Source organism: Eriocheir sinensis, unplaced genomic scaffold (assembly GCF_024679095.1).
Source record: "Eriocheir sinensis breed Jianghai 21 unplaced genomic scaffold, ASM2467909v1 Scaffold343, whole genome shotgun sequence".
Taxonomy (NCBI): domain Eukaryota; kingdom Metazoa; phylum Arthropoda; class Malacostraca; order Decapoda; family Varunidae; genus Eriocheir; species Eriocheir sinensis.
Window position 1 is genome coordinate 17,941 of NW_026111658.1, and position 15,688 is coordinate 33,628.

The following is a 15,688-nucleotide window of genomic DNA, read 5'->3' on the forward strand; positions in this document are numbered from 1 at the left end:
TATTGGAAGTAAATTGAATTGTAATTATTAGATTTTGGTGATGATTTCTTAAATTCATACCTAAAACTCCTGGTATTAATGTATGCAGATGATACAATTATTGTGTGTGATAGTGAGGAGGGAATGCAACAAGCCTTGACTGCTTTTAATTTGTACTGTAATCAGTGGAAACTACAACTTAACAGCAACAAAACAAAAATAGTCATGTTTAGTAGGGGAAGAGCCAACATTGATAACTACAAATTTGAGTTTGGAGGTGAAAACATTGAAGTAGTGGAAGACTATAAGTATCTTGGTGTGTTATTTAAGCAAGCTGGAGCTTAAAGAACAGGCAACACGGGCAATGTATTCACTGATAGGAAAGTGTAGGAAATTTGACTTGCCAGCCGACATGCAAACTGAACTTTTTAATACCACGGTGTTGCCCGTACTGACATATGCCTCAGAGATTTGGGGATTTTATAGAGTTAGAGAGTTAGAGTCTTTGCATATGATTTTTTTAAAGCAGGCATTGGGAGTTCATAGGATTACTAGCAGTGAAATGGAATATAGTGAGCTGGGAGTATTTCTACGGGACTACATGTAAAGAGCAGAATGAATGGATGTTGGTCTAAAATTACTTTAGGTAAAGATACAAAATTTTGTTCAGTAGTGTATCACTGCTTGTTACATTTGGATAGATTAGGGGTATATATTTCTCCATGGTTATTATTAAAAACATTTGTGATGAGTGTGGTATGTCATGGTTATGGTTGTCTCAAGATATGCCCAATACAACATGGGTTAAAAAAGCTGTGGAATTGAGATTGAAAGACCAGTGGATTGCAATTTGGCACAACAACATAGTAACAAAATCTCTGTGCAGTAACTACAAAATGTTTAAGGTGGATTATGGCATGGAGTGTTACATTTCAAGCTTACAGAAGAGCAACCCAATAATTGTGACGAGATTAAGAACTTGTAACAACAGTTAATGCAACTGTTAATGCTGGCAGGCATCAAGGTGTAAATAGAGAAAATTGGCTTTGTAATAAGTGTGATTCTGGTGTTGTGGGAGATAAACTCCATGTTCTTTTTGAGTGCACTGATAGTGAAATTGTAAGGTTGCGTGATATGTACATACCAAGCTATTATACACACAGGCCATCACATTTCAAATATATATCACTGATGCAAACCACCAATGTTACCATCATGAAAAACTTAGCTCTGTTCTTGAGGCCAGTGCTAAGCATGTTCAGATGAGTGTCTGATGTTGGCACTCATTATTATCCTTCAATTATATATATTTCTTAGTACCTCTTTTTTTTACGCTAGTTTATGTATTGAATTATTGTTGTGTTTGTTTTGCTTAGTTATATAACCAGATATTTACTTGTTGCATGGACATATTGTTATCTGTTTTTACTTTTGGAGGAGCTCCATACATTTTTATAAAGTCTGAGCCTAATCAATAAATTCAATTCAATTCAATACACACAAGACGCTTTGTTTCTTCATTTTTCATGGTTTTAAGGTGTTTTATGGAAAAAAAAAATCGATTTTTCAGCCGACGCTGGGATGAGGAGGAAATTACAAAATACCAAAACACTGTACGGGTTAAGTGGTCATGTTGGTTACCCCGCTTCCCACACGTCATTCCCTCCCTCCCTCCCTCCCCTTCCTGCCTCCCTCCTCTTCCTCCTCACACTTCTTCTCTCGTTCCAATTTTCATTCTCCATTCCTTCCATGTCCTCTGTTACTTTTTGTCACTGTTCCTTTCGCCTTTCAGCTATCCCTTTATTCTTTTCTCCAGATTTTTCCTCCCTCCCTCCCTCCCTCTCTCCCTTCCTCCGTTAACTCGTTCATTTGTTTATTCATTCCTTTCTTCTTCTGCTCTCATTTATATTTGCCATCTCGCTCCTTTTCCTCTTTCCTCTTTCTTTTTTTCCTTCATCCATGGATTCATCTATTTATTTATCGCTGCCTTTTTCCTTTCTTCTTTCCTTCATTTTTCTTCCTTTTATTATCAGTTTTCTTCTTCTTTTTTCCTTGCTTAATCTTTCGTTACTTTCCTTCTCTATTTCAGCCTCATTTCCTTTCTTCCTTCAGTTTTATGCTTTTCTTCATCTTTCCTTTTTTTTTCTCGTTTCCTTACATATTTTCTTCATCCCATTTCCTTCCGTTTTTTCCTTCCATCAGTTATGGTCATTCCATCCATCATTCCCTTCCTCAGTCCTCTTTATTCCCTCCTTCCCTTTCCTGGCCACTTCCCTTCCTCTGTATCTGACTTCCTCCTTGTCGTTTCTTCCATTCTTTTTCGTCCTACATATCTCCTTACCTCCATTACTCCTTTACCGTCAACATACTCATCTTTTACACCTCCTTTCCTTTCCTTGCCTCTTCCTTATTTCTTGCCTCCATTCATTAATTTTCCCTTCCAAATAGCCGTGAATATCAAACGCCTCTACTTTTTCTACCTCCTTTCCTTTTCCTCCGTCTCCCTTCCTCCTTTCTCTTCATTCATTCATATATTCCTTTTCACATCTTTAGCGCCTTTCCCTTTCCAACAGCCTCGTTTTCAGTATTTAACTTCCTCTCCCTTTTCTCCTTCCTTTCCTCGTTTCCTTTCCTCCTTTCTTCAGTCATTCAATTCCTCCCTCCCGTTTCTCCGTTAACTCCATCTATACATCGACCAGTCCCTTCTTGCTTCCCTCCCTTCCTCCTCCCTTCCTTCCCCACCTTCTTTCCCTCCGTTCACCTATATGTGAGGGAAGGAAGGCGTAAAGCACAACGAATCTTCACTGTGGTCAGTTACGGCAGAAACAGTGAAAAAAAAAACTCTCTCTCTCTCTCTCTCTCTCTCTCTCTCTCTCTCTCTCTCTCTCTCTCTCTCTCTCTCTCTCTCTCTCTCTCTCTCTCTCTCTCTCTCTCTCTCTCTCTCTTGTTTTGTTGTTGTTTCCACATTGGAATTGTGTGTGTGTGTGTGTGTGTGTGTGTGTGTGTGTGTGTGTGTGTGTGTGTGCCGAGGTTTCTCTTGATCGTGATGTATTTCAAATCGTTCTTTTCTGTTTGTGTTGGTGCATGTCGTTTAGATTTGCCTGTTTTTGATTTTGTTGTCACTGTAGTGGACTGTTCTTGTTCTTGTTGTGATCAGACCATGTTGTTGACGCTGTTGTTATTGTTGTTGCTGTTGTTGTTGTTGTTGTTGTTGAGGTGGTGGTTGTGGTGGTGGTCAGTGCCGGTTATAGCTTCTGATTCCCTAAGCTGGATCTATTTTCGCCCCCCCCCTCCCCCGCCTCTTTGTTCACATTTTCTTCTATGTATTCACCCCAAGAGTTATAGCAATGTAAAGTAAATAATCTGCTCTGTATAATCCCTTAATCTCCTTAAGAATTTGTTTGATATCATTACTTGTAGAGCTCTTTTCTGGGGATGATAATAACAGCAGCATCTCCACATGCCCGATTTTATCTTTTACACATCTTGAGGCCACCATTGGTCAGAGGCTCCAGGCACTGAGCGTGGTGAGCTCACAGGGAGCGCCGGCATTGGTGGTGGTGGTGGTGGTGGTGGCGGTGGTATTTTTGCTGGTGTCTGAACATATATATATATATATATATATATATATATATATATATATATATATATATATATATATATATATATATATATATATATATATATACATATATATATATATATATATATATATATATATATATATATATATATATATATATATATATATATATATATATATATATATATATATATATATATATATATTTTTTTCTCACATAGGTGAAAAAAATCCTAACTTTAAATATCAGATTCAAAGACATGAGCTCAGCGAAGTAAAACAAGAAAAGGATCTTGGTGTCATTATCAGTAACACTCTTAAAATGAGTGATCAATGTTCTGCAGCGAGTAAAAAAGCCAATATGATGTTAGGACTAATCTCAAGAAACTTTGATTATAAATCACCCGAACTTATGAAGAGAGTATATTTAGCATTTGTAAGACCACACCTAGAATACGCCGTTCAGTTCTAGTCACCGAACTATATCAAAGATCATGTTTTGCTAGAAAGGATACAGCGACGTGCAACCAAACAAATTCCAGAGCTCCGAAACTTGCCATATGACGAGCGTTTAAAGCGTTTAGATACGTTTTCCCTAAAAAAGCGAAGGGTAAGAGGGGACTAATTGAAGTGTTCAAAATCCTTAATGGATTCGACAATGTTAACCCAGATAGTCTATTTCAGAGAGACACCAACACAATAACACGCAGCAACGGTATGAAGTTAAAGGGAAACCGATGTAACACATTAATGCGCAAAAGTTTTTTCAATAATAGAGTCGTCGATCACTGGAATAGACTCCCACCGTCAGTTGTTAGCGCACAGAATATCAATAGCCTCAAGTCTTCATTGGATAAGTACTTCAGGGATATAAGATTATACTGACCCTTCTTCGTATGTTTTCAGACAGATTGCAGCAAGACGTCAAACTAAATTCATATTATTCTCGCCCGCAACCTAAATTGCAAGTAGCGTAAGTTAACAATAGAGTAAAGCAACAGTTAATGTCCGCATGACAGGTGGAGTGAGGTGTGGGTGCAGTAAGGTGACAGGTTACTGGTGCCGTGCCTAGTACCGCCGGTAAAACGAGGATCAAGCCTCCACCTGTGCCCCTGAAACTACACCCCACCCATCGTGAGTATTAGGGGGGATCCTGAGGCTGCCCTGTGTAGTCCACTCGTCCTCTTCCATTCTCCTTGTGTTTCTGTGTTCTTTTATTCTTATGTAATGAAGTAATTTTCCCCCATAGCTTAGGTTACCAGTAGTGTAAGTTAAGGGTAGTAATTTCCTCTTATTTCACTCTTTACTGTAAAATTTCCATGTCCCTTTCTTCCTTAAAGGTACATGGTGTTCTCTTCTAACTATTTCCTGCCGGCACGTTGCCGGGGGGAGAGGTGGGTGGGGAGGAGCCTTCATCTCTTCTGTCCTGTCCTACCACACGTAGATTACTAGTAATAGTGTTAGTAAACAGACACCCTCGCCATAGACCGATAGGTCTTCTGGTGTTTGTTCTTCCTATGTAATCCTATGTATTCCTCCTCCTCCTCCTCCTCCACCTCTTCCTCCTCCTCGTAGACCTCCATAGACCGATAGGTCTTCTGGTGTCTGTTCTTCCTATGTATTCCTATATACTCTTTCGCCTCTGCCTGTCAACATCTACCTTTCCTTCTTGCTGGAAGTATGCCTTCATACAGCCTGTACCTAAGAAGGGTGACCGCTCCAATCCCTCAAACTACCGTCCTCTTGCTTTACTTTCTTGTCTATCTAAAGCTTTTGAATCAATCCTTAACCGGAAGATTCAAAAGCACCTTTCCACTTCTGACCTTCTATCTGATCGCCAGTATGGGTTCCGCAAGGGGCGTTCTACTGGTGATCTCCTAGCCTTCTTAACTGACTCTTGGTCATCCTCTCTTACCGGTTTCGGTGAAACTTTTGCTATTGCGCTGGACATATCAAAAGCTTTTGATAGGGTCTGGCACAAATCTTTGCTTTCTAAACTACCCTCCTACGGTTTCTATCCTTCTCTCTGTACCTTTATCTCCAGTTTCCTTTCTGACCGTTCTATTTCTGCCGTGGTAGACGGTCACGGTTCTTCCCCTTAACTGCGAAGTATACAGGCTCAGGCAACCAGGTTCTTCTCAAAGCAAGATTTATTTTTTGCATTCAATCAGAGAATAAAGCAGATTCGTTTTACAATGAATGATATGCCATATTGTATGAAACCAGCAAAATTGGAGGATAAACGTATATCTGAGAGTATTCTTCAAATACTGACTAAGCTCGTCCTCACACTCAAGAACACCAAATATGCCGACCGACTAAAAACCCTGGACATTCCAAGCATGAAATACCACAGACTGGGGTGATATGATATAAGTATAGAAATACGTGAATGATGTGAATGATGTGCCATGTTTACTTGCGGAGGTTGGGACAACGAGATTGCGAGGGCATGATAAGAAGCTTGCATAACTGGGAGCGAACAGACCCATCACTTCCAATGACTGGAATTCACTGCCCCACAAAGTGATGTACTAATACATTAAATAGCTTTAAAGATTATCTTGACAAAATGTGGAAGCACAAAAAATATGACGTGGTCTATAAACTAAATTAGGTTCTAAATAGTTGACTTTTTAAAAATCTTTTTACGTAAGGAGCGGACAAAAAGCCCTTGACTTATTCAAGTCTGCTACAGTTATTATCATTATTATACCAGTCAGAATTCCCTTTTCCAAAACATAGTATCAGCCCCCACACTCAACACCTTCAAGCACAAAGTTCACGCTGTACCAGTCAGTAGCCTTTATGAATACATACAGGGCAACACGCATTGTCACACAAGTGTATTCCCCTGCTCCAAATGCATTAACAGGACAAACTGTTCAAAACACCTTTCATCACAAGCACAGAAATACAACCACCACAGCATCATTACAGCCTGACCAGCTGGTTGTGTGCCTGTATTCATGACTTGGAACCTGAGTGGTGTGGGCCAACCTGCTAAGTTACACACACACACACACACACACACACACACACACACCCTCCTCACGAATGTAGACAGATCAACATTGTTTATGATCGATGACACTTTGCGCACGAGGAACAATGGCGTAAAACTCAGATGTAGACAAGTAAATTCAGACTGCACCAAATTTTTCTTCACCAACGTTGTAGTGCGAGAATGGAATAAGCTCCCATCATCAGTGGTCCAGTGTAACACGATTGACTCCTTCAAAAATAAGGTCGACCGTCACTTCCTTCAACTTAATATCAACTAGAGTAGAAATGCAACGTTTTGGAGTCTTCTGATTAATGTAAAATCACTTAGGTTTAAGGACAGACCACCAAGTCTGGACCATGGGGTCTGTGTGGTCTGATTTTCTATGTAAATCTATGTAAATCTCTCTCTCTCTCTCTCTCTCTCTCTCTCTCTCTCTCTCTCTCTCTCTCTCTCTCTCTCTCTCTCTCTCTCTCTCTCTCTCTCTCTCTCTCACACACATATGCTAAACATCCCCAGGGTCACCCACCCCAGTACCACGTCTTCTTCAGGATCAGTCAGCCAAATCACTCATTGCCTACGTAATTAACACAAGCCAGGTTAATACATGCCCAGTAATTCTCCCCAACACCCTCACGCCCCAAGAGTACCCAGGTTCAAGCCATTTCAATGAACTTGAAAAATATATTTCTTTTGGTTTGCTAGAAAACACAAAACACAAACCCTGGAATGTGGCTTTATATCTCCTCTCCCCGCAATGTTTCTGTGGTGCTGTGGGTACTTAAAACTAGTGTGATGGTTCTATGTGCTACTCCTGTGTGGAAGGAGTTAATGGAAGTGGGGTTAAGGCATGAACTTACTTCAATTCGAGGCAGATTGTAAGGGCACTCAGGGATAACACAGCTGTTGGCGGCTTGGCCGGCCCGCCACACGGGACAGGGCTCGTCCCGATTGGTCGAGTATAATTGCACTTATCTTCCACATGCTTAAAATTAACAAGGTACCTAAATTAAAGCTTAAAATGACTTTCATAGGTCTACTTTATTTATTTATTTATTTATGGCGTGTACATGTGGAATAATGGTGAGGGTATTTATGTTTTCACAGTATGTTGTGGCTGCCTATATTCTGGGAGGCATTTGTTTGCGTTAACGGAGCTACTCTCTTCCTCTTCCTCTTCCTGTGGGCTAAGCTTCATTTGAAAACAAAATTGGAAAATGTTGATTAAATAGAATTGCAAGAGGTAATGGTAAAGGCGGAAAGGTTTATAATTTCGTCTTTCTCCTCTGGCCTTCTCTTATCCCCTCCCCCTCCCTGGGCTCTTACAGATGAATAACCCGGTAACATGTTGCTTAATAGGCATACATATGTCATCTTGACGTTGGTTCATGGTTGTCATGCAACGTCACTCTGCGCCGTCATCTTGACGTTGGTTCATGGTTAAACCATGACAACATCACTCTGCAACGTCGTCTTGACATTGGTTCATGGTCATTCTTGGAATATGACCAGAAGGTGACCAGGAGGTGACGTCATTTTAAGGTCATGTGTTTGCTGGGCAATGATGCTAATGTAATTGCAAAAGTAATCATGATTATGATCTTAATAAAATGTAAGAGTAATTAATTATAATTACTTAAGAAGCTGTAATCAGTTTCAATTACCTCATGTTTGAATTTGAGCTCTCCCTTTATCAATGTACTTTAGACTCTGATATTTAACTTTCGCACTTATCCTCTCGTTTGATCTAGAATGGTTTCGTCTCTCTCTCTCTCTCTCTCTCTCTCTCTCTCTCTCTCTCTCTCTCTCTCTCTCTCTCTCTCTCTCTCTCTCTCTCTCTCTCTCTCTCTCTCTCTCTCTCTCTCTCTCTCTCTCTCTCTCTCTCTCTCTCTCTCTCTCTCTCTCTCTCTCTCTATATATATATATATATATATATATATATATATTTTACAGCAAAGGAGACAGTTCAAGGGCACAAAAAAGTAAACATTAATAAAAAAAAGCCCGCTACTCGCTGCTCCTAAAAAGAATCCAAAGAGGTGGCCGAAAGATAGGTCAGTTTCGGGAGGAGAGGTGTCCTGATACCCTCCTCTTGAAAGAATTCAAGTCGTAGGCAGGAGGAAATACAGATGAAGGAAGATTGTTCCAGAGTTTACCAGCGTGAGGGATGATAGAGTGAAGATGCTGGTTAACCCTTGCATAAGGGGTTTGGACAGTATATGGATGAGCATGAGTAGAAAGTCGAGTGCAGCGGGGCCGCGGGAGGGGGGGAGGCATGCAGTTAGCAAGTTCAGAAGAGCAGTCAGCGTGGAAATATCGATAGAAGATAGAAAGAGAGGCAACATTGCGGCGGAATTTAAGAGGTAGAAGACTATCAGTATGAGGAGGAGAGCTGATGAGACGAAGAGCCTTAGCCTCCACTCTGTCCAGAAGAGCTGTGTGAGTGGAGCCCCCCCCCACATGAGATGCATACTCCATACGAGGGCGGACAAGGCCTCTGTATATGGACAGCAACTGTGCAGGGGAGAAGAACTGGCGGAGACGGTACAGAACGCCCAGCCACGAGGAAGCTGATTTAGTAAGAGATGAGATATGAAGTTTCCAGTTGAGATTTTGAGTTAAGGATAGACTGAGGATGTTTAGTGTTGAGGAAGGTGATAGCTGGGTGTTGTCAAAGAATAGGGGATAGTTGTTTGGAAGATTGTGCCGAGTGGATAGGTGGAGAAACTGTGTTTTTGAGGCGTTGAAGGACACCAGGTTCTTCTTGCCCCAATCGGAAATAATATTAAGGTCTTAGGCTAAGCGTTCTGCAGCCTCCAGCCTTGAGTCGTTAACCGAACACAGTCATGTGTTCAGTTGGTTGCAAAGTCTATGGACTCAGGCTGCCAGATTTCTCAAAGTATAATTTGCATTTGACTGCAGAATAAAGTGATTTGTTTTATGATGGAAGAAGTATTTCCAAAGTATTTTGGTGAAGTTTATCCCATACTGCGTGATGCTTGCACTATAGACACCCCTAGGGCACCCAGAGGTCACCCCATGGGTCATATTTGGGTTGCATCCAGGTCATTCCTAGGTCATCTTTTGGTCATTCAAAGGTCATCTGGCGACGTCGCCGTGCGACGTCGTATTGATGTCGCTGGGAGTCTACAAGATGACGTCAAAGTGACGTCGTCCGACGACAAAAACGTGACCAAAAGGCAACGTCACCGTGACGCCAGGGTGACGTCATTGTGTTTCCAGGGTAGTAATACAGTGGACCTCCCAACTTGCCAAAGGTTAGGAGTCTATTATATGCACCTTATGAACTATAAATTATAGTGAATGAAGAGTAGCTACACAAACAATATAAGGTATGCATTCCTACAAGGTGCAATCAAACGATTATTTGAATGTTACTCTATGAAAACTGGACGAGTCGCGACTCGCAGAAATATGTTTACCTTCCAATCCCCCCTGTAATTGCGATTGTAATCATGGTTAATACATCATGTAATTGTAATCGATTAAAACAATTATACTGTAATTGTAATCGTAATTGTGAAAATATAAAGTAATCATTATTGATTACAAAACATAAGTAATCGCCCCATGTCTGCTCTAATTACAGTAGGGAAAAGTAAGTTCATTATGAGATATGAATATGAATGTTCAGTGTAAAGATGCTTCATTAAGTAATAGATCAATGGGGGATGTAGCAAATGAATAGATAAAACATTTGGTATAGGTATGTGAAGAAAAATAGAAAGCAAGTAAAATTACTTACATGATGGTCAGTCTTGGGAACCTTCTTAATCAGTGTGTCACATATCTTGTTCAATTTAGTCTTCCAGCTTTCAATGGTATCCTTGAGAAGTCTTTCCATCTCAGTTTTGATCTGTAAGCCAAAATAAAATTGTCAAGATCTACTTCAGAATGTGCATACAGTATAATTACTCCCTTCACACATGCATAACATGAAGGTTCCCAAATTCAAAAAATTGTTTTGTCTAGAACCTAGTAAAACTACCTCAGTTAAAAGCAGATCCTATTAGTTTTCATCTAATCACATAATACTGCATAAAAAATCTGAAATATTTTAGGCCTCCCACTGTATATTGCATCCTTTGATAGCACATTCTCCTTCTAAAGCGGGGTATATGTAGCTAAATACAGTGATGTATACATTAAAGACACATAATGCAGTGTGGGTTTCAAATACATATGCAACATAAAACTACATCATTAGAAAAAAAAATACTTACAAAACTGCTCTTCCAGAAGCAAGGGAACTTCATCAATATTGGTGAGATGAGTCCACCAGGAAGTGTTGATATCCACTTTGTCGGTTCACCATTGTAGCAGTTAAAAGCATATTTATATGCTCAGTGTTAAGATTTTTCTTTTTCATTTCCTGGCAAAGTTCTTTGGTGTGCCTCACGAATTCGTCTTCGGTCAGCTCACGTTCTTGATTCTCTATAGTGGTAAACTGCTTCCTACCCAAAGCAAATCTTTTGGGGGCTGGATGAGCATGTTGTACATGAGGCATGCTCTTTCTCTTCTGTTTATAACGCTCAGTTCGAATGCTCTGACTGAGGGCCCTAGTAAACTGACTCTGGAATCGAAACAAAAACATTTAAAGGATATAGGCCTATACAGTATCTAGTCTTGCGTTTAGAAGATATAGGCCTATACAGTATTGACCTCACATTTAAGTCTAAAATTTAAATTATTAATATGGATTTAGCACTTTATTTGGCACCTCAAACCTACAAGATTATCTATCTATTGATTACCAGATGCTTCAATCTGTAGAGGTGGCCACAGATGAGTCACCTCCATGCACTCCTATTCCCTGTCAACAGGCACCTTTCCTTTCACTCAACCCCACTCTTATTCATATACCTCTCAACATCTCTCCATCTCACTCTCGGTATACCTCTCCCTTGCTGCCCCAGCACCTCACCATTGTATACCCTCCTAGTAACTCTCTCTTGCTCTACATACATTTCACATGCCCGAACCACCTCAAGGTGTTCGTTTTCACACTCTCCAGTACATTCAATCCCACACCATATTCCTTACGTACTTCCACATTCATCCTTCTGTCCCTCCATGTTATTTCACGTGCACCTCTCAAGTAACTCATGCCTTCCTGGTCAGTTTTATCATAGGCTTTCTCCACATCCATAACAGGAGCATACAACTTTTGTACTTTCTCTATAGATACTTCTCCACTTACAATCTTTGCATAAGGCTTCAGCTATAGTTAGAGCATATCAGGGATGTTTTAAGCCAATTTCTATATTATAGTATTAGAGACAAGTTCTGCTTAAGAAAAAATTGACCTGGGCAAGATCCCTGTTCATTACATAAGCATACAAATGCCTATTGATAATAAATGGTAGCATACTACTATCACATTCTGGCTAAAGAGGTCCATGATATTCAATAAGCATACTGGTGAGATCCAGTAAATATCTACATGTACATATACCATTAAGGCAAGACTGAAAACACAACAGAGCTTACCCATGGAAACAAGCCTTCACGCTTGATGGATGGATAAGCAGACACCATCTTCATTCCAATTGCTTTGTATGTCCCCATAGGATTTGATTCAATCAAGGGATAAAACTTTAGATAATAATTTTTTGTCTCTTCAATCAGCTGTAGCCACACTTTTCGGGAACAGGTAGGCTCTAGTAGCATCGCTTTCGTCGCCCCTGACAGTTCAGGCAGAGGTGGATCTGTGAAATATTGTACTGGTATGGAGTATGGAGTGAGTAGGGTGGAAAATGGAGGGAGGGAAGAGCACAAAGCACTGTAGATTATATCTGTGCGGATGAATGAATGAGGAGGTCTGTGAAAGATGCAAAGGTATATAGATGTATTGGATGTGGTCTGTTGGACCACTAAGAGGTGGAGAAGTTACAGGAGTAGGTAAAGATGTAAGTTCTGGAGAGTGGTGTAGAGAAAACTAGGCAAGTATGATTTGGAATGAATGGATACAGTAGGTGAGTATGGTGTTTAAGGAAGAATCCAGCATGTGTAGATATGTTTGGGGTAAAGAGGTGAGGTAGAGGTCTGAAGAGGACAGCATGGTGGGTGGACTGGGTGAGAAAAGTGGTTGAAGGGAAGAGAGCATACAGGGAGCAGCTGGGAAGCAGAGGGAATGAGAACTTGGAAAGGCAGAAAAGAAAATTATTTGTGGAAATGGAGAACTGAATAGTGGGATGAGGATCTTGGGAGCAACTTGAGTGAGAAATGGAGCATAAGAAGCTGTTCTGAAAGGATTTGAAGGGAGTATGGGAAGGGAACATGGGAGTTGGTGAGGGTGTGAAGAATGAATGCAAACAAATCTGGCAACTGTAATGGTAAGTGAGGGGCAGGAACAGAATATATAAATACTTTCCACCCTTCCAAAATTGGTTTGTCCAAAGTTACCTTTGTTATAGGCACCAGTGCATCACCAATCTAATTACTATAATTCACAACTAGGGTCATAAACTAAAACTGCAACTTACGTTGTGGTATTCCATCACTTAATGGTCAATCTGACTCCTCTTCAAAATTTTGTGTAGGGGAGGTAGGAGGTGAAGGGGGAAGGGATAGGGTCTGATCACTGAATGAACTGTAGGGGGATGGTGCTAAGATGACAGTAGAATCGGGTGAGTGGGGAGGGAAGCAATGAAATCTAGGAGTTGCTGTTCCTGTCGTGGGGACGAGGGATGAGGAGCATGTGAGGGTCCAGCAGTAGGGGATGAAGGGTGAGGAGGGTTTGATGGGCCAGTGGTAGGAACTGTGGAGGGAATGTGTGAAGGGGCCGGGGAGTGGACTAAGGAAGATGAATATGGACTGAAGGCTGGAGACAAAGGCTGTGAGGTGTTGGGCTGCTGAGAGTCAGGAGACTTGTCCACTGCTATAAAAAAATCCGAGTGTCTCTTTGTCTGATGGGACGTTGAAGTGCAACTGGTTGAGCCTGCAGCAGATACACCAGTACCCCAGTAAAAGTACATTCTTATACAGTTTTCAATTTTCTAATACCTAGAAACTTATGTTGAACACCTGCAATGAACCTATAAGTTTCCTCTACTTGCTGCTCACCCAATAAACTCTTGTAGCTTTATCTGCATAGCCTCAGATTATGGCCCCCTACTTTATTTTATATGCCCCCCCCAGGGGAGCCATGGCCCCCAGTTTGGTACCCCCCCCACACCCACACACATATATATATATATATATATATATATATATATATATATATATATATATATATATATATATATATATATATACATATATATATATACATATATATATATATATTTATATTTAATATTTATATATAATATATATATATATATATATATATATATATATATATATCTAGATATATATATATATATATATATATATATATAGATATATATATACCCCATGGTTTATGGCCCCCAGTTTGGGAACCACACACACACACACATACGCACACACGCACGCACCCACGCTCACCCGCGCACGCACGCACGCACGCACGCTCACCCGCGCATGCACGCACGCATGCACGCACGCACGCACGCTCACCCGCGCATGCACGCACGCATGCACGCACGCGCACGCAAACCCCCCCACACACACACAGATATATATAATGTATAGAGCATAAAGAAATCTTTAAGCCTACAGTTAGCACACTATGGTTATCAAAATAACCCTATATAGCCTATGCAGGCAACAATCAGAAAATGAAGAGTTAAATGTACCTGCTATTAAAGTAGATGGCCGTTGAGGTGTGGCATCTGGACTGTCACCTGCAGGAGCTTCAACCGAAGAAGCTGAATTGTTGCTTATGTCTGCCAGTGTGTCTCCTTGGTGTGCAGCAGAACTAGTGGCAATTGGTGTGTCCTGTTCACCTTGCTGTGGAGCAGAAGTACTGGTACTAGCAGTTGATGTGTATTGTTCTTGGTGTGCAGTACCACCATGTACGAGTAACTTGCTGCTGGATGGTGAATACTCTTCATCATCAGTTAACAGGAGTAAAACTTCATTTTTCACTTCTTCTAACACTTCATTGTCTTCTATGAGGCTTCCACAAGCCTCCAACACAAGGCGGGCCGATCTTGAGACAACACAAAGTTTATCCTTTGCTGCAATAGTTAGAAACATATTAACTTCATTTAACTCTTCATATAGCTACAGTACTAATAATTTGGAAGGTCACCTATGACTAGAAGTAGAATCTTGATATAAAGTCATTTTAAAGGTAAATTGTAGTAAAATAAACATGTAGACAATACTGATAAAGAGGTAATCATGGTTATTATACATTAAAAATTATGCTCTACAAGATGCACCTGCTTTTTCCAATTTAGACCTACTTGTATTAGTTCATGTTTCATTCACATTTGGAAAATAAATATTAGGGCTACTGTACAATCTCATACACCACAGCTTCTAATAAATTCTGTGAGAAAATCTGCAAATGTTTCAGGTTAAAAAAAAAAAAAAGAATAAATAAATTTTAAAAAAATAGAAACTTAGTATTGTTCGACATAATCATTAAATTAACGAAGGTACAAAGAATCGGTTCATAATTCTGAGAAAGGATCATGACAAAAAGACTAAATTCATGAATTCTGAGGTACCAGTAACAGGGTTCAAATGTGCAGTATCGTACTGCATATACAGCAATTTTGACTGCTTACCTTTTTGCAAAAGACTGTCTATATCTGTCTCACATGCAACCGTCTTCCTTGTTTTACGATTACTGCTCCATATTCGAAACACTGGCATGCTATAAATGTAACAAAGAGATAATAATACAGGTACTGAATATAAAGCAAAAATGAAGGGCTGCAATCATATAATGCTACACACTCTTTAAAAAAATGTGCTTACTAACATATAGGTAGATATCTTTTTTGTGACAAAATATTGTAGGGTTAACCAACACATTGGCAACCATGCTTATCTTGTGTGTGTGTATATATATGTATGTATGTATGTATATATATATATATATATATATATATATATATATATATATATATATATATATATATATATATATATATATATATATATATATATATATATATATATATATATATATATATATATATATATATATATATATATATATA

The 15,688-nt window shown here is 39.8% G+C and overlaps 1 protein-coding gene across 1 annotated transcript; it reads right to left on the reverse strand.

The window, feature by feature from the left end:
• Positions 1 to 10,842: 10,842 nt before the first annotated feature.
• LOC126991805 (uncharacterized) lies at positions 10,843 to 15,472 on the reverse strand. The gene is made up of 4 exons (XM_050850478.1): positions 15,251 to 15,472; positions 14,309 to 14,692; positions 12,078 to 12,295; positions 10,843 to 11,160 (listed from the first exon to the last, which is right to left on the reverse strand). Exons 1-4 carry the CDS (start codon positions 15,336 to 15,338, stop codon positions 10,843 to 10,845), a joined length of 1,008 nt encoding a protein of 335 aa, XP_050706435.1. The 5' UTR covers positions 15,339 to 15,472.
• Between the last annotated feature and the right edge of the window lie 216 nt (positions 15,473 to 15,688).